Genomic DNA, 24,522 nt, shown 5'->3' with positions numbered 1-24,522 from the left:
GGTTGTCCACTACTAGGGTCTCCATGTGGCAGCCCAACCTACCATTCTCCTGCTGTGGAGCCTGCTCACATTCCCAGCCATCTACCCCCTGTGGTTAGCTGTCACAAATCCTGATGATCTGGCAAAATCAAAACTCTAGAGGCTTGTAATTTATCAGTCAGATTTGTGTCAGTAAATCCTCAACCCACAAAATGCTCGCACAATGAACTCAAAACTCAATTGACATAAACACAAGTGCACACCTAGATGGGGCAAACGCACCCTGCTTACTATTTCATCATCTACCTAAGAAATTCCCAGTACTTATGGCTCCCAGGACTGTGTGGTTCCCGCTCTTCTTCCTCTTCTACAGGTTCCATCTTGTCTCCCCCTCTCCTTCTCCCCCTCCGTCTCCCCGTTTCTCTGTTCCTGTCTCTAAAACTCCCAGACCGCTTTCTTTTTCCACCGCCCAATCACAGGCTTACCTTTCACCTGCTGGCACTTGCTTACTGACAACAATCTGCACAGTGTGATCTGGACAGTTCCTCACTAAAACTTCCCATGTGATTCTAGGTTTAATCAAAGTTGACAGTTAAAACTGCTCAGCACAGAGACTTTCCTAGTTCTCTTCTGACTGTGACACATAGAGTCTCCTAACTGTGACATCCAGAGTCTCAATATGTTATATTTTTTGTTTACAGTGTTTTCTTTCATCACGTAGAAAGCCTCCATCTTCCCTGACTTGGGTTGCTTAGTTGTGCATGCCTCTGGGGCACTTGGCAGATAGACTCCTGTTTCCTTAGGCCTCCAGGCCAAAGTATCTGGGGAATGGCACGAGACACGTGTGTTATGAGGTCCTTACCCAAGGCCTGGAATAGAGCTAGTGCTCAATGAACATTCAGGATGGAATGATTTTTGTTATCACCTTTTGTATGAGTTCTCCCTCACCCGTGTCACCTGACCATGTCTACATTTTAAGGAAGCTGAACGTGGATTTGTTTTTCTTTTGTGTGGAACATTCTCTGTCACTGGCGCCTGGTACCATATGTGATAGCTGAAACATAGTGCCAAGTCTGCAACTGGGGGAAGACGTCTCTGGAGCCCGACCCTCTGGCTGCTTTCCGTGGGTTCCCCAGGATATCACACAAGCTCATGCCAAACAGTCTGTTTAGCTTTCTGTTGTTTTTGACATATATAATTCACTTAGAGGCTGACTGAGCCCTGAGTAGTAAAAGCATAGATGACAGAGAGACTAGGGACAACTCTATGGCATGGGCATTTGCCTGAGGCTGGAAAATTTCTCTCCCTCTCTCTCTCTCTCTCTCGAGAGAGAGAGAGAGAGAAAGAGATTGTAGCCCAGACTAGCCTAAAAACTCACTATATAGACCAGGGTGGCCTTGAACTCACAGAGATCCACCAGCCTCTGCTTCCTGGGAGCTGGGCCTCAAGGCATTCACAACCAACCGTGCTTGCCTGCTTAGTTTAAAGAATGGATTTATGTTAAGCCCACTGGTGTGAGGTCAAAGACAGATGAAGAGCTTAAAAATATAAGTGACCAGGACCCTTCAGGTGTCTTATCTCTTTGCCAAGATTAAATATTTTTCACATTTTTTGTCCATTCATTTAAAACATTTTGCAAGCTGGCTCTTGGAATATGGCCTTCAACAACACACTGTACATTTAATTGAGCAATATTTCTTATATGCATTTATAGTTTCAAAGATTTGGCTATTCTCGGCAATACCACTTTCAGGATAGGGAAGGATAAATTCAGATATGACCAAGTTTTATTTAGTTCACATTACACACAATTGAGTTGGCAGAAGATTAATGAGGGGGAAAAAATCCCCAGAAATCTGGGTGGAATTAATTAGCCCTGAAGAATGACAGTTACCTCATTCCTAACAATATGTTTGGGGGTAATGTCAGTTTCTTAGAAAGCTCAAATGTAAAATTACAGTGCTAGCTTAGCATCCACGTTTTTATTTGAGTTGAAAACTGCAATGTTGAGCTATAGTCTCTGTTCCTATCTAAGCAGATCTCTTAGCTGGTGATGATTTTCATATTCTGACTTGGGAAGCTTTGCTGGAGACTTCCCGTCACTGCCAAGCCCTCAAAGATCTCACTTTCACACAAGGTGTTTTTCTCCATGCTTTCCTCAAGAATAGCGGCTATCCTTTTTCTCTTGGCTTAACTATCCCAGGGTCAAGCATGCTCAGTACCAAGGGCCACCCGTGAAACATCTAACAGTGTGGCTTGAAGGAGCTCCTGCTCAAAACTGATGGCAGCCTGCATCTCCTCATGATGCTCAACAACCAATACATCTTTTTTAAAAAAAAGTAGTATACATGCTTATAGTACACAGGTGCAGGCAGTAGGTGGATGTGCATGGGGGTAGGTGTGTATGTGTCCAGGTCAGAGGACAGAGTTTTGGGGCCAGTTCTCTCCCTTCCTTCTTTTTTTTTTTTTTTTTTTTTTTTTGGTTCTTTTTTTCGGAGCTGGGGACCGAACCCAGGGCCTTGCGCTTCCTAGGTAAGCGCTCTACCACTGAGCTAAATCCCCAGCCCCTCTCCCTTCCTTCTTGTTGTTGTAAGGTCTCTCTTGCATCTGCCATGGTTTGTACTCCAGACTCGCTGGCCTGTGGCCTTCCAGATGATTCTTTTGCCTTACCCTCCTATCTTGTGTACTGGGATCACAGATGCACACCATTACCTCTGGTTTTTTGTTAATCTGGAATCTGTGACAAAATCAGGTCATTGGACTCACATGAGCAAGCCCTTTTACCCACTGAGCCATCTTGCAGTCCCTACGTTAACTTTTTCAAGCCAAGGTTACTTACTTCCCTGGTACTTCCCATCTCCCTAGCACTGGGATTGCGAGCCTGTGATACCACAACTGGCCTTTTAAACACGGGTTCTGAGTATCAACTCAGGTCCTATACTTGTAAGGCAAACACTTTATCCAGTGAACAAACCCAGCTCCAACCAATTGTAGTTGCCTCATCCAGGTGAAGGAGGTCATGAAACATGCAGACAGGTGCGTTGACAAGGGAAGAAAACTGTTCTTTCTGACTCTTTGGTGATGTTAGGACTTTCCCAGACAGGAAATTACAGCTCAAGTGGGCACCAAAAGCAGGTTCTTTAATATCAGTGCCCTGAAGAAGTCTGTGACTAACCAACAGGTACCTGTCAATCTGTATGTCCTCATGATCAACATGATATTAACACTCCTGAACTCTGGGTGTGTAAGCTTACAGGTCATCTGCCATTGGCCTCAAGGAAGTGTTGGGGAAGGGGTATGCTATGCTGTCCCTACCAGGGGATGACATTTTCTGATGTGTCTCATCTAGGCCGTGAAGGCCTTGCGAGGGCAAACATTCATCTCTCTCAATGGTGAAGGGCTATTTATGAATGCTGAGAAGCAGAGAGGGAGAGAGAGAGAGAGAGAGAGAGAGAGAGAGAGAGAGAGAGAGAGAGAGCGAGCCTGGTGGTGTGTTCTTTTGAAACCTCAAAGCCTAGTCCAATATAGCCAAACCTCCTAATTCATCCCAATGCTTAGTCTGGGAACCACCACACCCTGCCCCCAACACACCCTGCCCCCAACACACCCTGCCCCCAACACACCCTGCCCCCAACACACCCTGCCCCCAACACACCCTGCCCCCAACACACCCTGCCCCCAACACACCCTGCCCCCAACACACCCTACCCCCAACACACCCTACCCCCAACACACCCTGCCCCCAACACACCCTGTCCCCATAGGCTTGTTGTTATATCATCATAATACAAAATGAATTTAGTCCAACTTTAAAAAGTTCCCATAATCTTTTACAGACAATCTTTTAGCTGTAACCCTCTATAAGAGGTAACCCAATCACAAAAAATAAAAAACAACCCCCCCCCCACACACACGGTATGCACTCACTGATAAGTGGATATTACCCCAAAAGCTCGGAACACCCAATGATACAATCCAAAGACCACATGAAGCTCAAGAAGAAGGACGACCAAAGTGTGGATGCTTCAGTCCTTTTTAGAAGGGGAAACAAAAATACTGATAGGAGGAAATATGGAGACAAAGTTTAGAGCAGAGACTGATGGAAAGGCCATTCAGAGACTGCCCCACCTGGGGATTCAGCCCATATACAGCCACCAAACCCAGACAATATTGCTGATTCCAAGAAGTGCATGCTGACAGAGCCTGATATAGCTGTCTCCTGAGAGGCTCTGCCAGAGTATGACAAATACAGAGGCAGATGCTTGCAACCAACCATTGAACTGACAATGGGGTCCCCATCGGAGGAGTTAAAGAAAGGACGGAAGGGGCTTGCAATCCCATAAGAACAACAAAACCAAAGGAACAGAGCTCCCAGGGATTAAACCACCATCCAAAGAGTACACATAGACAGACCCATGCCCCCAGCTGCATATGTAGCAGAGGATAGACTTGTGGGGCATCAATGGGAGGAGAAGCCCTTGGTCCTGCCAAAGCTGGACACCCCCCCCCAGTGTAGGGGAATGTCAGAGTGGAGAGGAGGGAATAGGGGGTGGATGAGTGGGGGAACACCTTCACAGAAGAAGGGGGAGGGGGAGATGAGATAGGGGATTTATGGATGGGAAACCAGGAAAGGGGATAGCATTTGAAATGTAAATAAAAAATACCCAATAGAAAATTAATAAAATTAAAACCAAAGAGCAGATCACATCCTTCCAACATACCATGGCACAGATTATATCTCACTATCCCAAAAGGAAGGGAAAAGGGCAGAGTGAGGAAATACTGGACCAAAGCAAGACTGAAACCCAACAGGGAAAACTCCATATTCTGCCTCTCCCTGTCTGCTGTCTTCAGCTCTCCTTTCTGCTTCTTTGTTGACTGCAACGGGCTCCTCTCTCTTGGGCTGGTTCCAAGCTTGGCCTGCAGCTTTCCTTGGCTTCCTATAGCTTGGCATCTTCAACTCACCAACCCAATCCAGACTTCACCTTCACAGCTTCGGGCAATGGCCCACCCAGACCTGCAGGAAGGGTCACCTGTCACAGGCCTGACCTCAGGGCTTTCCTTAACTGCAGAGACTCCATGACTCCTTTCTCATGTCCCTCTTGGCTTCAAATGCAGAAGCACTTGGCTAAAGCTGCCCACTTCTGCTAGCTGCGGCTGGACTGTCACCCCTCCTCAGACTACATTTGCATCATTTTCTTTAGTTGATGGTTTCCTTCATTGCTTAAGCTACCCTTTAATTCCGTTTCCACCTTTAGAAGCTTAGCATGTCTGGGTCTGACTCCCTTTATCCCATTTAGCATCAATCTTTTCTTTAAACTCTTTATCTCCATGAACGCAGGACTTGACTCCAGTATTACGTATTCCAGTGCTCTTTCTCCCTTCAAACTGTACTTTTTGTATTTCCTTTTGCCACTCTTGCTCCTTTTCACTGTAGATCTGCTAAGAATGACCACTAATGACCATGTGACAGTCAATAGAAAGACGAGGAGTGGCCTCGTGTTACCTGCACACTGGGCTGCTTACTGCAAGCCCCTTGCCTCCTTTTGAGGTGCATGTCAGGGTGTGCACCTGCTCTTAGAAGGATGTCTGAGCCACCCTGTTCACTGTAATTATGCATGCATATGTTTTGTGCTCTAGGAGTTGAGTTTATCGTTTTGCATAGAAACATGACTCCGTGTGTATTTGACAAGGAGTAAAGCACAGGCACTCACTAAATGAGCTAAGAAACCGGACACGTATGGACAGGTCTGCAGATGTTTGATTCATGAGCATTAAAACAGAAATGACTTAAATTGAAAGGTGAAGTAAATAGTTCTGAAAGCTGTGTCCTGTCAATAGGTACCACGAAGGCACACTTGTGATCTCTCCAGAGAAGCATTCAGTTCTATGTGTGATTTAATGTGGTGTAACTACATAGACAAGGCACTTGGGTAGATAGCCTGCAAGGCCAGACATCCACATCAGAGACTGTAGGGTAGAGGTGTGGGGCAATGCCTTGTCAGAGTTCTCTTTAATACCACAATTTCCAACAAAGCTTACATTGCTGCTATGACATATCCTTATCTTTTAAGAGGCTTTGTATGCCACCTTTAGCTTTTACCTTTTAGATTTGTGGCATATTTCATTCACAGATGGGTCTCCCTGTGGCTGGTAAATGGAACTTCCAATCTCTGACCTGGCTATGGGAATTCATGCCATGCTTCTTCTTATGGAGGGCTCATTGGTAGGTGGACCATGTGTCCCAGAAGAGAGTGAGAAAAGCCAGGGCCTGGTCTATAGGAGACTTGGGCTTTAGGGAGGAGAAGGAGGGGAAATCCATGCATCTAAATTTAATACAAAGTCCAGCTTTGTACACTAGAGAAACAGAGCAGGTCAAGGGCCTGGTCTATAGGAGACTTGGGCTTTAGTGAGGAGAAGGAGGGGAAATCCATGCATCTAAATTTAATATAAAGTCCAGCTTTAGACACTAGAGAGACAGAGCAGGTCATGTGCTGAGTCTCTTAAGTCCCCTTGAGATTGATGCCCAGCCTCGCTCCTTGCCTCCCAGACCCAGACTCTCTGTAGTATTTTGAGCAATGCTAAACCATCTAGTCCTACTCGAGTCCCCCATTGTCTCTCAGAGTACTGCTGAGAGGTCAGGCTGACTGACCAGTCTGTGTTGTCTCTTGCAGTTTTCAGTGAAGAGCCCCACTCCAGCCTCTACTTTGTCAATGCATCGCTGCAAGAGGTAGTGTTTGCAAGCACGTCGGGGACCCTGGTGCCCTGCCCGGCTGCAGGCATCCCTCCTGTGACTCTCAGATGGTACCTAGCAACGGGCGAGGAGATCTACGATGTCCCTGGGATCCGCCACGTCCATCCCAATGGCACTCTCCAAATTTTCCCCTTTCCTCCTTCAAGCTTCAGCACCTTAATCCATGATAATACTTACTATTGCACAGCTGAAAACCCTTCAGGGAAAATTAGAAGTCAGGATGTCCACATCAAGGCTGGTGAGTACCCTTCTACCTTGGGCCTACTTGGATGGGAGGAGAATGATCAGGGTGGCTGAGGATGTGGGGGGCCTCATCAGCTCATGAGGACACTTCTGATGATAATGGTTACAGTGTTCCTACACTAGATTTTAGTGTCCCCGAGTGCTGGATCTAACTCTAAGAAATAATGTTCTGTGCACTGGGGAGAAAACTCCATATAGGAGTGCTTGCCTACTGTGCAAGCATAAGCGCTTAAGTTTGCACGCTACTATCAACATACAAACAAAAAGATCCAGATGTGGCCACATCCTCGAAACCCTAACGCTATTAAGGGTGGAGAAAGGATGACCTCTGTTGTTTCATGGCTGCTAGCCTAGCTCTGGGTTCACAGAGAGGTCCTGTCTTGTGGGGATGAGGGGAGAATGATGTCATCCACTGGCCCTTTTCCATATGCATGTTCATGTATGTATATATGTGTTCAAATATCACACTCATATGCTCACATGGATGTAATAGTTATCAAGTCCCATGGCAACTTTAGTGTATTCCCACATCATGGTACTTTGATTCATGTTTTTACACCCGTTGATGCTTCTACCCATTTCTCCACTTGTCTATCCCCTACCCAACCTTAAGGGAGGGGAAATGGAGAAAAATGGAGGTCATGATTTGAGTGGGTCATGGGAACAAACATGGCATAAATGTGTGCTGTAATGGAAAGCCATTGATCCAATAGCTTCACTTTCCCATTGACATTAAAAGGCTCTGTCCACATTCCTGATGGTATCTCGCATAGCTGAAATGTTTTCTTTTAACAACATATTGTATCTTTAAAACTCATCATTGCTACATAGTCATCTCCCAGATTCTTCCTGAAATCCATAGACCTGAGGCGCTTCTGCACAGGACATAGCTTGTCTTTGGCTGGTGTCAACAAAGCCCTAATATGCTAGCACACAGCTAAGAAAACCCTGTAATCAAATAGAATTGGGGTATTTTTAAGTCTTGCTCTGAAAATGCTTGGGGAGGGTCACCACACAGTGAATGATAAGGCTTGATCATGGTGGCTGTCTTGGCTCATGTTGGAAATTTAAGTATCATTTGTACAGTGGGTGAGAAGGTGCTGCTGGAAGACACCAGGGTGCGTACTAAGTATGTGATGTTTTGGAGACTCTGTATATGATCGCTTTGATATGATATGATAAGCAATCATACATGCAACAGTGAATCATTGCCTGCTCCTTCAGTGCCCAAACCGTGGAGAATGTGCTTAGGAAAAGCAGAGGAGAGGGTTGGCTTGAATCAGGAACTGAGGACATGCAATGCGTCAAATCCTGAAGTAAAGCAAATGAAATTTGGGTAGGGACCTCCTAGCCTGGCAGGTGGAGACACCCTGCATGCCTTTGGCAGCTGATCATATTAGCAAGCTGCTAAGAGCAGTTTATTATCGTCTATAAAACACAACTAAAGGAAAACCTTGCATTTCAGATCGTTTTCTCTGTGTTTGGAACCCATGATTTCTGACCTGGGTTTTCCGTCAGGTTGACTGGTTTGATGCTCAGCACTCACATGTTTTGTGTGCATTTGGTGCTGTGGTTTAGAGGAGTGCATGCACATATGCCTGAACACTGACATTGGCTTTCCTCAGACTCGTTCAACCTTATTCTTTATGATAGGGTCACTCAGTAAGCCCTAAGCTCATTGGCTTGTATAGGCCAGCTGGTCACTGAGCTCCAGCTATCTGCCTGCCTCTGTTCCCCTGACCCCCAGCCATGGGATCGCAAGGGTGTGCTACCACACCCAGGTTTTACACAGAGGCTAAGGATCCCAATGCAGGATCTTACACATATGCAGCAAGTACGGTGTCCACTGAGCTATCGCTCTAGCCCCTCACTTCAATTTCCTCTAAATTTGTCACAGAACCAACTGCTTCTATTGGATACTGAAGCTTTGAAGGGACTGATGCAGTACCAGTGTGTCTGGTGTCCCTTGACATAGCTGCATGGTTGCCATTGGTATGGTAGGAACTGACACAACACCTGTGTCTGAACTTGAGACTCGGATAAACCCATATCCCCCCCCACCATCTTTCCTTACTTAATTTTGATTTCTGTCATGAACACATTATGTTGTCATTGATCCTTTATTTCCATTCATTTGATTATTCTTCAGGACTAGGGGTTGAGCGCTCTCACAGGCTGAACCCGTGCTTGGCGACCGAGCAAGGCTTCCACCGCCACCGTAATCTTTTAGGTTGTGTTTATTGAATGCTTACAAATGCTACTCCCCATGTGTATAAAGGCAGAGTCGCATGGTCCTCCAAGGGCCAATGAGGAGCACGGTGTCACTTCAGACAGTGAGGCTGAATGGAACTGAAGGAGTTCACTTTCACGAGTTACCTGGGTCACCCTTCAGAATTGTTCCTCTAGGCTGCTGTTGGGATTATTCTGGAATGATCCAGTGTTCCCTCTGTTTTTTATGTTTTGGGTTTTTTGTTTTTGTTTTTGTTTTGTTTTGTTTTTCACAGCACGGAGTTCACATTCTCATCAATGCTCTGCAATTTGTTTTATTTTTAAATTTATTCTTTGGAAATACAGTACATGTATATAATGTATTGGGGGGATATTTGCCCCTACCTCATTTTTCCCTCCAATTCTTTCTGGATCTACCCAAACATCCACTTTCATATATACGTCTACATATGCATATATATCATATGCACATACATATACATACACATACATATATCCCACTGAGTCCAATTAGTATTGCCTGTAAATACATGGGTAAAGGGTCATCCTCTGGACCATAGTCAACTTAAAACACACAGCAGTCTTGGGAGAAACCTACTCTCCCCTCCTTGAGTAGCCATCAGCTGCCATTATCATCTCTGCCCTAGTGGGGTAGGGAGTTGTGATTCCCTTCCCTTTTATGCTGGAATGTTGGATGTCTTGACCATGTACATGTCTTCTATAGGCAACCACAGCTACTCTGTGTTCATGACTGTAACAGACCTGTCCTGTTTTACCCTGATTCTCTCTAACCTCTGGTTTTTACAGTCTTTGTAGGATGTTGACTCAGGCTTAGGTGCCTGAAAGTGGAGGTGTTTCCACTTACTATGCCCCATTAACTTGAAATACTAATTCTAACATAAAACACTTCCTTGTCCAAAGACGGGGTGCACATGGGTCGCTGTCATGCTATGGTCCCTTACCTGTCTCTGTGTGCCCATTAGCAAACAGCAGTGAGTTTTAGGGACTCAGGAAGGGTAAACATGTCCAGTACATGCTTGCTCCTGAGCAAACTGTAGCTAATGACATTAACTCATGGCCCAGGTGGAGTAGCAGGGGCCATTTATTTGAACTGACAGCAAAACAAAGAGGAAACATCTGGAAGAGTACAAACACACAAGCCCACAGCTCCCAGGACCGGGCCCTGGATGAGAAGAACCAGCCAGTCTGAGATTTGCCTTTGCACCATCTCCCATTTCCTGATGGAGGATGCAGAAATCGTGTGTGTGTGTGTGTGTGTGTGTGTGTGTGTGTGTGTGTAGCATTTTCATTCACAGGTGTGCAAGCAAGAGTGCAGAGAGAGCCAGCAAAGTGGACAGATAATGTGAAGAATCTCTTCTGTATTAATGGTTAGCAGGCCTCTTCTGAGGCCTGTCTTCTCAACCAGAGGCAGCCCTGACCTCCCACATTCATCATCCCAGTGCCCAGTTTCAGCAGAACAGTGTTCTCAGCACCCACATAGCAGCTCACTACCAACTGTCACTTAAGTTCCAGGGGATCTGATACCCTCTTATGGACTCCGTGGTCACTGTACACACATGGTACATGGGCCTAAGGGCATGCAGGACACTCATCCATCTAAAAATAAATCTAAAACAATAATAGCCCAAAACAAAGAAGAAAATGAGAAAAAATAAGCAGCGATCAGAGGTGATGACGGAATCAAAGAGCAACACTGTGACATTAAACCTGAGGATATTCAGTGCTGGACACATGTGAACATTCAAGTCATGCTAATCACAAGGCAGATATGGCAAGACTGGATTCGGCAGCACTTAAGAGAAATTCTTTTGAAACACGAATACATAATTAATTAGTCTCTTGTCTGTTGCTTAACTAAGTTCCTGAAGCCACAGTCTTTTTTTTCTCAGAGAAGTTTACTTAGCTCACGTCTTTTTGAGGGCTGCTACTCCTGGTGAGGGCCTCTTAACCTGGTCACAGCATGGCAGAAAATGAAAAGAAGTTACTACATGGACCCTCCCCCACCAGAAGCTGAAGTTTCAGGACCATCTTTCTTCTCATAGCAACTTGGTCTCATGGGAATTGACTGGCATCCCGTAAGAAGGACATTAATCCCTTCCAGAGGCTGCGCTATTAGAAACCCAGGCATCTCCCACTGTAGTGTACCGCATTAGGCTCCCAACATCTGTTATCACCATCACATTGGGGAGGAAACTTCCAGAACATGGACCTTCAGTGGGCGCACTCCTGTCATCTCTGAGTCACAAAAACATGGGTTTGAAGTGAAAAGATAGAGAAATATCATGATCCCCTAGACAAATCAGGGTAAACCATTGCCAGGAAGATGGAGTAGATTTACAGTTGATTAGCAGGAAGATGTGTCTTATCTCCAAGAGTAATGCACAGCTTAAGAGATCATTTCATAGGAAAAAAGATTATTTAATTAAGATGGTATGACTCTCGCAAATTTAATGTATCAGGGGACATAGCACATAGCATGCAAGCTGCTGCAGCATCGGCGAGAAGAAAGTGAGTCAGAATTGTAGTTGAAGAACTCAACACCCATCTGTTCATAATTGGTAGAAGCAGAAACAGAACAAATAGGATCTGAATGACATTGCCAATCAAGTTGGTCAGCTCATACTTGAATAAAGAATTAGCTTCTGGGATGAACCGGTATTTGCTATAACATACAACACGTTCCGGGCAATAAAATGAGTTTCAGATGACCCTTAAGTCAAGTCCCATGATGCATGCTATTTGAGTACGGTAGAATTAAATTAGAAAATAAGAGCAAAAATCTCTGCAAAATGACCAAATATTTGGGTACAAAATACATTTTTTTAAAATGACATATGTCTTAGGGCTGGAGAGATGGCTCAGGCTTCAAGAGCTCTTCTCGATCTTTAAGAGAACTGGAGTTTGGTTTCCAGAAATTGTCATATGGTTCACAACTACCTGGACTTCTAGCTCCAGAGGATCCAGTAGCCTCTTCAAGTCTCTGTGGATACCCACAAGTGTTGATACACACACACACACACACACACACACACACACACACACACCTACCTAATAATAAATAACAATCTGTATTTCAAGAAAACCTAGGAGAAAAATTAGAAGTTTGCAGAAAATAATACAATTTTGGATCAATCCAAGAGTCACAAGAACGTTTTAACAAAAGAGTATGTGGCATGGAGGCGGGGATCGAGTGCTGCTTTGCAGCCCTCCAGAAATCACAGCATCTGTGGTCATCTGCATCTGACCTGGACAAGATCGTGTATGGGAAAGAGAAGGGACTCGCAAGCCCTAACTCCTTTCTGGGAATCTATGGTCAGTTAACACTTGCTGGGGGGGAGGGAGAGACATTTTCTTCAGTATTGCAGCCACAGCTAAGAGGCTCGTGTTTCTGTACGAGCATCTCACATTCCTATAAACAATCCTAATTAGACTCGCTCGGTCACCAAAGAAATAAAATATCCATGAAGCGAAAGGGAGATGAGATATGTTGGAAAGAGGACAAGACAGGGTAGCAGGCTGAAGGTACTGGAAATGCATTATGTACACGTATGAAAATGTCACAGGGAAACCCACTGCTATGCATAATTAATGTATGTTAATACAAATGTTACAGAAATAATTGGGGGAATCCGGCCAAAGCAGAACCCAGGCAGAGTGGAGGTCATAGTTCTGAACACCTGTAACATTACATGTACAGAGAGGTTTTAAATGATGGTCTCAGTTTTCTACCTAAGTAGAAAGAGGACATGAAGACTATACCAGAAGGAAAACAAAGGTCATGTAGAAACAAAGACAGCATGGTCCAGAAGCCAGAAGCATTAGAAGACGGCATGGAATAGGAAGTAAGCTCTTTCAAGGGGTTGGTAACGTGTTTACCCTGCTTATCAGAAGAAACAAACGAGACAGAGCTTGGTGTCAATAGCAGGAATGAAAGAAATGACTGCTCTGTACTGGGAAGGACTTCCACACATTTTTTAGAAGTGTTAGAATGATAAAACTGAATATTAGTGAGTATATATATATAAATTCAACAATATATGAAATGAACAATCTGTCTGAAGACTCAATATCTCAAAACTCCCTCGAGAGTTAAAGAATTGAATTTGTGAACAAAAATTTCCTATGATAAAAATCCGTGGGTAATATGGAGTCACTTTGACATCTAATAAACATTTGAGACAAAAGTAATAAAAATTCTAAGGTGAATATGCTAGGAAATTGAACAAGAATTAACACTTGCTCAAATAATTTTAGACTAACATTGCCCTGATCCTAATCATAATACAGGTGTTATAAGAAAAGAAAACCATAAGTGTCTCTCAAATGTTGATATAAAATTTCTCAAACCTTCTATAAATTGAATTGAATAACATATAAGAACAATGCACTATATCCATGCAAGGAGTGTCTCCAGCAGGCAAGAATGGCTTCAGACTTGAAAGGTGATCAGTGAATTCACTTTATTGACCTATCAAAAGTAAAAAAAAATGAAATAATTTAAAGTGGTGCAGAAAATTATTAACAAGTCCCACATTTCGTGATTATGGAACAGAAATCCCAGTTGACTTGGAGGAGGAGAGAATTTTTTCATTTTAACAAATTCAGGCCTGCCTAACACCAGAAATGGAGGACAAAGAGTAAATGCTTCCCCTTAAGTCAGGAGCAACACCAGATTCTGCCCTGGCTGTTTCTGCTTCATTAGAAGTTGTAGCCAAGATAGTGAAACAATGTAGCAAAGATATACGTTTAAGATGGAGGCCCGGCTCAGTGAACAAGAGCCTAACATGCCATCATGAGGAGTTGGGATCCCCACTACGTGCCCAGAGGGTGTAATGGCGACCTATTATTCAACTGGGAACGTGGAGTTGGATCTCTCCCTCTATTAATAAGATAGAGGGTGACTTAGAAAGACTCCATTTCTCAGCCTTAGGCCTTCACATGCCTGTGCACATACATGAATACACATCAAACACCCAAACATGATACAGCTTTCTCCACCACTCAAAATTAAAGTACCCAAACTTTTTAATAATTATGAATGTAGATAATCTGATGTGTTTATTAGAAAACAACTGGGGCTAATAAGTGGGTTTGTCAAAACTAGAGTTCAACTCAACACACACACTCATGAATACACATATACTCACACACACACACACACACGAATACACGAATTCACACACATAAAATACACTCACACACATGTTCATCAGACAATTTAAAAGTACTACTTACAATAGAATCACAGCCAAGAAATACTTAGGACTAAAAGAGAGAAAAATCAAAGGAGAAATACAACTTCTCCATGAATGGGAGGTTCACAGTTAAGAGGTTGCTCTTTCCAAAATGTCTGTGAATTCAAGAAAAGCTCCAAGAAGCCCAGAAGGCTTTTGAAAAGTAAAAATCAAGAAGCTGATTCTAAAACATAAAAAATCATAAAGGATATAGAATAATATTCAAAAATCTTAGAAAATTAACCATTACTTAGGATAGCCAACACCATCTGTTTTAATTTCATTTTGATATTTATTGTTCAGATAATGATTGTAAACATAAATGCTGCAGCAGAATAAAGTTTATGTCCAAACATACATGGATATCAAGAAGATTCCCAGGTAATTTAGTGGATGATATTCTCAATCACGAGACTGATAAAATTGTACATCCATACCTTAAAAGGGAAGATTTGACTTGGGCTTTAAACATATTTTCAAATAAACTCAAAGGGATTCCTAGATACACATATCGATCAGCAGTTATGAAAATCACTGGATAAAGATGTTGGGGAATCCATGCAGTCCTGTGGGAAAGATTTCTCACAGTGACATTACCTGTTATGTAATCTGTAATAGGACAAATTGATGCATTGGATTCTATCAAAATTTAAAACCTCTGCCTCACTGTACACAGTTATTGGGGCCATGGGAACCAAACCTTAGCATAGAAGGAACAACTTCCAAAACATACTTTGGTTAAATCATTATTATTGCCAAATGTAATTGAAGTATAAAATAAGTATAAGACCAAGAAAAGGCAGATAAAAAATGGAAGATAAAGAAAATCCACAAAATACAAAAAGGAGCACGTAATGAAGGTGTGGAGCCTCCTCCAATGTAAGATGGGGTTCCCAGCTGCTCTCCACCCAGTGTCTGGTCTCTCAGTGTTCCCTTAGGCTGTATCTCTCTGCCCCACCTAGTGACCATGGCTATCCCTCTGAGCCCTGGTATCTTGAGCCATACCTGCCTTCCTTTCTCAGATGTCCTCATAGTCACTGAAGACCTCCCAGTGGAGACCTGGACAGAGACGTAGCTTCTAGTTCAGATGCTAAGAGTGTCCTAGCAAGGGCCTTGGGGTCTCCTGCTGTTCCCTAGTGGTCAGTACCACAGGGGAGAGTGGGAGATCAGCTGTCCCATCAGGAGCTGGACCCAGATGTTCATGCCAGTAGATAGTGACTGTCAGGATTGGGAACCTCAAGTTGGTGGGGCAAGGGCTCTGGGTACTTTTGAGAGTCCCTCTTTACCTTGTGGTTGTCCCTGTATCTTCAGGAGTAACAAACAAAAATCAGGATGAGAGACAGGCCACAAAAAGAAAGAAAATGGTACAGCTTAATATCTTTATGTTTTAAAAGATTGACTTTACTTACGTCCGTGTGTCGGACGTATGAGTCTGTGTGTTAGTATGTGCATGTGTGCACAGGTGCCTGTAGAGGCCAGAAGAGGTCGTTGGATTCTCTACAGCTGGGGCTTCAGGTGTGAGCTGGTGTGTGGGTGCTGGGAACCAAACCCGAGTCCTCTGGAACAATGTGGTTCACTGTTGACCAAACTTCCAACCCTTATACTTTAACATCTTTTAACTGAACCCCAAATTTTATTTTTCTCTTGGCCCCAGAAATTGTCTAGTTGACCTTTGACCAAACCTTGAATTAAATTAATTCTCTCACCAAGACAAGCTATTTTAAAATCATGTCTCAAAAGGTGCTGCCTGTGAGAGACGTATGTCAATCAAGGAATACCCATTCTATTCCTCTTGCTCAGGAAGTAGTGCTGCTTGCCTTTGGGTAATCACTAAAGTCTCTTCCTTCTGACCTCTAACTCCATACTTCATATGGCTGAGAGACTGCAAAGGAGGTGTGGAAGCCCTTGGCTCAGTTCTGTAGCAACTGTTCTAGTTCCTCTGAGCTTGGACCTGCAGTCTTTGGAGGACCTGCTTGGTGATTGGCACCATGGCATGCAAACAAGACTGTACAGTCCTGAGAATATAGTTTCAGGGACAGCAACAAGCCTTTGCTGGGATCTACTCTGCACAGATATGGGAGGGATTCTGAGCTGCCAAGGGTGTGGGGTAGGGACTCCAAAGAAAGGCCAGGCTTTTGTACCTGCTTTCCCTGGGTTCTCTGTGTCCTTCTGCCTCACAGCTTTTCCTGGGTCATGTCCTTAACTCGAAATCTCTCAGAGCTTCTTCTAGGGATAACCCAATATAGAACATCTAAGTATCCACAGACTTGGCTGCCCAAGTCACTGGAGCTAATACAAGGATGTAGATACTGAAGGATGACTATATTCACTGAGCATTTGCTATGTACCTGTGTGAGAAATAGCTACAGTGGTGTTTGTGGGTGTATGTGTGTGCCTGTGTGTATATGTGTGTGCCTGTGTGTATATGTGTGTGTGATGTGTGTCTGTGGGATGTGTGTGTGTGATGTGTGTTGTGTGTATGTGTATATGTGTGTATGTGATATGTATGTGAAAGTGTGTATATAGGGCATATGTGTTTATGTGTCTGTGTAAATGTGTATATGTGTGTATATGTGTGAATATGTGTTTATGTGTGTGTATGTGCATGTGTGATCTGTGTATGAGTGTGTGTGATGTGTGTCTCTGTGTGATGTGTGTGTATATGATATGTGTGATCTCTGTGTGTATATGAGTGTGTGCGCATGCATGTGATGTGTTCATGAAGTTGTATGCACATTCCAGGTGGAGATCAGAGATGGAGGTTAGGTTTAATTGTTTCCTAACTTTTTTTTTGAGACAGAGTCTATCACTGAACCAATTCTGTTAGGCTGACTACCAATGAGCTCTGGAAAATCTTCATGTCTCCTTGTCCCTGGCACTATTTAATTGTTCCATGTGTGTTGGAGATCTGAACTCAGGTCTTCGATTTTTCCACATGGCCACTACTGCCTGACGCAGCTCTCCAGCTCCCTATGAGGGCTTTAGATGGGTTGCTCCATTGTTGGTCTTTTGAATGAAGGGTACGGGGAGGTGTTTGGACACATGTCTTAATTGAACTGAGTGGTATCATTGATTTAGGACCTGGAGCTGAACTAATAAGGGAGAGAAGTAACAGTCACAGGGTTTAAAATCCTGACTTTCAAGGTAGCTCTTACACTATAGGCCAATAGGTTTCAAAAGGAGAGAAGTCACTCAACAGTGTAAGTGTGGCTTCCTGAGGCTGAAGGGCCTCCCAGGAACTCTGGCTGGTGACAAGAAATAGGCTGCAGTTGGCCACCTTGAAGTGTGTGGCCCTGAAGCTCAGGCCTAAGGAACAGCCATGCTCACTGTGATGACTTAAGTTCATCAACTTGACACAAACTGTAGTCATCTGAGAGGAGAGAACTTCAATTGAGAAATGCCTCCACAAGTTTGGTCTGAGGGTAAGCCTGTAGGGTATTTTCCTAATTAGTGATCGATGTGATGAGGCACAGGTGTCATCCCTGAGTGGGTGAAGTTATCCCTGAGTAGCTGGTCCTAGGTACTGTAACAAAGCATGAGGAGCAAGCAGTAAACAGAACTGCAAAACACCCTACCTCCAACCCATGGCCTCTGTATCGGCTCCTGCCTCCAGGTTCTGGCCTGCCTGAGCTCCCTGTCTTGGCTTCCTTCAGCGGACTACAATGTAGAAATATAAGTCAAATAAACCCCTTTCCTCCAAGTTGCTTTGCTCATGTTGTTGGGGCTAGGATCATGGGGTGTTGCCGTGACAGACATAACCATGTATTATTGGGAGGGTTGTGGAAGCACTCTGGAACTTTGGGCTGGAAAAGCCATTGAGCATTCAAACCTTGATGAGAAGTTTTTTTGGGGGGAGTGTGGAAGAATGTTGAGGGAAATTCAGAAGATGGAGTCCCTGAGTGTGAACTTCTAGACAGAAGTTTGAGAGTCACTAAAAGATGATCAGAACCATTACATAGTTCGGTTTAAGAATCTGGTTCTGTTCAGCTGGGACTAAAGAGTCATCCATGATTAACAAGAGACAAGAGGCCAGCATCACTGAAATGAAATCTTTTTTGTTCCTGGGACAGTCAATGCTGGTCAGCCGGAACTGAGGAATTAGTAGTGATTAAGAAGAGACCAGCATCACTGAGCTGAAATCTTCTGGGAAGTGTTTCCTTAGAGGCAGTCGACGTTGTACTTCATGATGGAAACCAGTCTTGGTAGTTGTATAAGAGTCGCACAGGTGGTGCTGGTTTTGAAAGCATGAAAGGGTCATGGAGAGCAGCTGAGACTTGATAGTGTGAGAGAGGCCAGGAGAGGTGCAGCCTCAGTGGCAGTTGAAAGCCCAAAATTAAAGGGATTACACAGAGAAGTAACCATGAAGAGGGGCTGTTGGTGAGAGCGCAACCCAGTTACAGTGCCAGGAGCTCGCAGCTGCTGGTACCATGGGATAGCCACCAAGAACAGCAGTAGCAGTGGAGCGGAGGCTGCCTGGGAGACAAACTGTAAGTGCTAAAGTGGGTGGAGCTACAGCCTGGAGCACAGCAGATTGTGAATGAATCACAGACACTGGGCATTGAATCACACAGCTTGAGTCTGGCTTCACTTTGATTTGGTTGTGACTGTGCCCTGGTTCTTCCCCCTTGAAGTAAGAAAGTATTTAATTTATTTTTGGTTTTATGAGAGCCCATAGTTGAGAGACTTTAAACACTTATAAAGGAGATTTTTGAGTTTTACTGAGACTTTGGATTTTAAAAGAAAAAAAAACTTTTGAAGTGTTTGAATTTGTAAGGCTGTGGGACGTTATCAGTCTGTAAAAATGTTATATATTGTGACTTTTTTTTTATTAGTGGGGATGAACAAGGAAGGAAAGGTTGTGGCTTAACAATGAGGCTTTTGTGTGTCAATTGTGCTCACTAGATTTATGTTAACTTGACACAAACTATCATCTGAGAGGAGGCAACCTTGATTGAGAAAATAAGATCAGGCTATAGGCAAGCCTGTAGGCATTTTATTAATTCGTTATTAATGGGGGAGGGCCCAGCCCATTGCGGGTGGGACCATCATTGGGATGGTAGTCCTAGGTGCTATAACAAAGCAGGCTGAGCAAGCCATATAGAGCAAGCCAATTAACAGCATCCCTCCAGTGGCCTCTGCATCAACTCCTGCCTCCTACTTGAGTTCCTGTCTTGGCTGGTTTCAGTGATAGAGTATGGTATGGAAGTACAACCCAAGTAAGCCTTTTCCTCCCCAGTTGCTTTGGTCATGGTGTTTTCATCATAGCAACAGTAGCCCCAGCTGAGACACACAGTATGCTGCTTGTATCTCCTTGGTAGAATTTACTTTTTCTGGGCTGACATGGAATTAGGTCCCTTGACTCGATTTCTGGTAAACATCTCCATGTGTTGGGTGTGGGGTGTGAGCTGTGAGCTGTGGGGTGCGAGGTGTGAACCGTGGGGTGTGAACTGTGAGCTGAGTGTCCTGGAGGTTTGAGGAAGTTGCTTGATTTCAAAGCATAGCAAGACAGAGATTCAGAGTCCCTACAGGCTCTTAGGAGCCCCAGCCTCTCTCTACTTATTCCCTATCCCCTCTTTCTCTTCCCTCCTCACCTCATCCTCTCTTCTGTCTGCTGCTCTCCCAATGCCTGAGTTCACCTTCATTACTGAGTTATATCTGTTCTCTTTTCTCTATAGTCCCTTTCCACCAAGTTGGGAAATGAGACCTCAGCTCTCCTCTGGGTTCAGGCATTTGCCTACACGAAGTCATCCCCTCCCCTGGCCACAATGATGTTTCTGAGGACAAGCTTTTGGGTTCCCCTTATTGTGCCCCCATGGACCTCTTGTGGCAGATGTGAGCTTGATGTGCTACCCAGAGTCTCAGTTAAAGAGCAGGTGAAGGATCTCATGAGAGTCTTCAAGTTGGAAGGATCTGTCTGAGATAGGAATGAAGAAATTCTCCAAATTGAGGTGGGAAATCAAATATGAATGTCAAAAAAAGAGAACTGTGGCTCACAAGATAAAGCAAATGTTGATGTGGACTTTAGGTAGGAAGCCTCCCATCATCACCTGCTTAGCCCGGGTAGAACTGGCACTTTCCTCTGCCTTGCAGGTAATTACAGACAGGACAAGGATTTGGACCCAAGTAGTTGGGCATGCTGGGTAAACACTGAGCATCCCATGAGTCCTAATGTGGCAAAATGCATGGGCATCTCTATGGACTCTTTCTGGAGTATTTCTGTTGTTGGGAGTATTTGGATAGTTCTCAGAACAACGATGGTTTTTCACGCAGGTTTAAACATCTTTAAAGAGTTTATGTGTAAAGAATTATTTCTTGTTCTATTGTTTTCAGTTATCGCTCTTCCCCTCTCTTCTCTCCCTCATGTGTGTGTGTGTGTGTGTGTGTGTGTGGTGTGTGTGTGTGTGTGTGTGTGTGTGTGTGTGTAATGGCAGAGGGGTAGGGAGAAGTTGGGATGGAGTCTCCACATTCATGTGCATGGGTACAGGCATGCATGTGCCATGGTATGCATGTGGAGGTCAGAGAGAACTCTGTCAGTCCTCACTGTTCACCCTGCTTGAGATGAGTCTAATCTCTTGTGACTTTACACACCAGGATAATAAGCCTGTAGCGTCCAGGGATCCTTCTGTTTCTACCTCCCATCTGTGCTTAGGAGCACCAGAACTATGGACATGTGTGCTATTTTGGGTAGCTCTTCGGAGGATTTGAACTTGGATCTTTATACTTGCAGAGTATGCATTTTACCCACTGTCATTTCCCCAGCCTGAATTTCTTGAGTTTATATATTCATTTCCTTTTCTAATAGACTTATCCCTTCATCTTTGGAGGACTAAGAGAAACTAATCCCTAGAAACCACCTCTCCTCCTCCAGGAGGAAGTATTTCAACTAATGTCATTTTATTTCAAGTGCTGTCCTCCTTCCCAGTCTCTCCTCTGCAAACTCCCTAGCCTATCCCCCTCCCTTTTGTCTCTAAGAGGGTGCTCATTCACCCATTCATCCACTCCTACCTCACCGCTCTAGCATCCCCCTACATTGGGGCATCAAGCCTACACAGGACCAAGGGCCTTCTCTCCCATTGATGCCAGATAAGGCAGTTCTCTGCTACATATGCATCTGGAGCTATGGGTCCCTCCATGTATGCTCTTTGGTTGGTTGGATGAGTGAGTGGCCCCATCCCTCAACTGGGTGCCATGCCTATCTATTGGAGGTCATCTCTACAGGTTCAATCTCCCCTTTGGTGGGTATTTCAACTAATGTCATCTTCGTTGAGTTCTGGGAACCTATTACTTCCCTGGCGTCTGGGACTTTCTAGTGGCTATTCCCAGTTCTATCACCACCACCCCCAATGTCTGACAGGTCTGGTTCAATGTCTCAGATTAGACTCTTTCCTTTAGAGCATGGTACATTAGTATATTGCTAATAAAGTGGATGTTTAATTAGGTCATGAAAAATAGATCAATATGTTTGCTGATTTATTTCCAGTGTCTGTGCTATGCAATTGCTATCTGTGTGCCATGCCTTGTTTGCATTAGTACAATATTTCCTTGGCCAGAATGGGCTTATTTTCTATGACTCTTAACCAAGGGTCCTTTCTCTGCCTTTCAGTTTTACGGGAGCCCTATACAGTCCGTGTGGAGGACCAGAAAACCATGAGAGGCAATGTCGCGGTGTTCAAGTGCATTATCCCCTCCTCGGTGGAGGCGTACGTCACTGTCGTCTCATGGGAGAAAGACACGGTTTCACTTGTCTCAGGTAGGCTGAGCGCCACAACACAGGGCTGCTTGGAGGTAGGAATGGGCCTCCCCTTCTGTGTGATATAAGGAAGGACACCTGGGGTGATTTTATCAAAGACTGAGCTTACCTTGGTTGACTCTATATTACAAATACGTGTGGTGGCATGCCTATGGTGTGGTCACCATACCTGACGGTGTATAGTGGTCCCATTCCACACTCATTGAAGAGTTGACTGATGAAGGGATGTTAGTCACATGTGACATGGACATAGCCACAACTTGTATGGAAACTTGAGGTTTTATTTCTGCATTCAAAAGCAGGTAAGTTGAATACTGTGTCCCTGGGGCACTTCATTGATGCACAGTGTGTGTTGATGTTCAGGTGCACTGATACTCTGGAACTGGGGTGTGGAAACAGTGTTGCTTTCTGTTCTGTGTTCTGTTGGTCCTTTCAAATGTGGTAAGAGTAACATCATACCATTTCGACTGAGAACCTATGTTCTGATCAGAAACACATATTGAAATGAGATAGCTTCTCATCCTGTATTGGGTGTCTAGAAATTCCAGCCAGCTCAGTCTGTGAGAGATCACAGTGTATCCACCACCACCAGTATTGATGCTGGCTTTTTGCCCTGTGCTCTTGACCTGGAAAGGCCACCTGGGTAAAACGATCAGGTTCCCTCTCTTGGGTTTCCTTCCATGGTGACTTCTGCTGTTTTAATATTGTGTTTCTTTGGGGAAATTTTCATGGTGAGTTGTGATGTTCAGGAAGCAGCTTGTACTTGGTGGTCTCCATGAACTAGGGCAAGAGGCTGCAGAACTATGCACGTATGCACACATGCATTCTCATGTGCATACATGCACATATGCACATACATATACTTACATATACATATAACACACACATGCACGCATGCATGCATGCGCACATGTGCGCGCACCCAAACACACACACGTGCGCGCGCGCACACACACACACACACACACACACACACACACACACGGCCTTCACTCACTCTCTAGTGCTGTAGCTATGGCATCCTGTGTATTCATAGAGACAATCTGCAGCTCAGCCCTTTGTGGAGATGCCTTGTTTTAGTTTCTGCTTCTTAATTACCTGGATGAAGTCTGTCACCTGTCACATCATGTAAAGTAGGTACTTGAAAGCCTCTAATGAAAATGAAGGTATGTCATCCTGAAAATACATCAAAGAACTACAGGGCAGACCAGTGGTTTTAGTTTGTTTGTTTGCTTAGTTTGTTTTTAGTTTGTATGCTGCCTTTTCTGTTGGTTGGTTTTCTTTGCTGAGGATTGAACAGAGACCACCCATGTGCTCGGTGACCATCCTGCCACACAACTCCATCCCCAGCCCCTTTGTGATTTTCATTCTGAGCCTCTATATTAATCCTGAGTGGCCTTGAATTTGCAATCCTCCTGCCTCAGCCTCTTGAATAGCTGGGATGACAGGCTTGCGACACCAAGCCTGGCTTTAGTAGTGACTTAGAGAGAAAATGAAACCTGCATAAGTCAGGGAATGATAAGTTCTTGATTAATTATATAATCTGTTATGGTCTGAAAGATTCTGGGTTTCAGAAGTGAACACGATTGCAGTAATGAGAATAAATGCTTGCGCACCTCTGCATGGCTGCATTTATGGTTTTTACCTCTTTCCTTAGGGGCGTGCATGGCAAATGGAGATATTCTGAGACATTTGTTTATTTGTTCAGTGTTGAAGAAAAGGGGCCTTCACATTGACATAGCTGAGGAGAGAGCGTCCTGGAGAGATAGGACCCCACATTGACATGACTAGGTACTGCATATCCCTAGAAGGAAAGGCTCTTCTCAGGAGGAGAATATTTAGAGCTATGTTCACTGTTGCCCTCCCTGTGAGGCCTGGACTGAAGGCTATTCCATCATCACATAGCAACACAGCCAGTTCAGGCCTCAGCACCTTCCCCAGGAGAGGGGCAGGTTTGCCATGTGGTACTTGAGAGTGACACATGTCATCTTTGTTCTTATGGAATTCATCAAGGTAGTCACAGGTTCAGTAATGGGGTCAGTGGGCTGTGAGCCTGAAGGGAGAGGAGAAGTGACATTGAGATATTTTATAAAGGAATCTAACAATAAACAGCCATTTGTATGTATGCCAGTTGGAGAGACTCTAGTCATCCATCCTGAATCCAACAGACCTTTAATTAGGCAGATGGCCTCAAGGCTCCAGACCTGTGCTAAGCTCTGACAGCAAAGGTGGGAGGGGTGAAGCTCTGTGACAGGATCCACTGGTGTTTGTGGACACGATGGGTCCACTAAACAAGGTCATAAAGTCACTGG

The 24,522-nt window shown here is 44.3% G+C and overlaps 1 protein-coding gene across 6 annotated transcripts in view; it reads left to right on the top strand.

Moving 5' to 3' along the window:
- Dscam (DS cell adhesion molecule) overlaps positions 1 to 24,522 on the top strand; it is a 585,477-nt gene that overhangs the window by 109,088 nt on the left and 451,867 nt on the right. For all 6 annotated transcript variants that reach the window (XM_039087936.2, XM_039087935.2, NM_133587.1 and 3 more), the window contains exons 2-3: positions 6,654 to 6,971; positions 22,064 to 22,210. In XM_039087936.2, coding sequence (XP_038943864.1) covers positions 6,654 to 6,971; positions 22,064 to 22,210 — 465 coding nt within the window. The remainder of the gene's footprint in view (positions 1 to 6,653; positions 6,972 to 22,063; positions 22,211 to 24,522) is intronic.

The sequence above is a fragment of the Rattus norvegicus genome, chromosome 11 (assembly GCF_036323735.1).
Source record: "Rattus norvegicus strain BN/NHsdMcwi chromosome 11, GRCr8, whole genome shotgun sequence".
Classification (NCBI taxonomy): Eukaryota; Metazoa; Chordata; class Mammalia; order Rodentia; family Muridae; genus Rattus; species Rattus norvegicus.
Note: the sequence above shows the minus strand (reverse complement) of the source record. Positions and strands in the feature narration are given on the sequence as shown.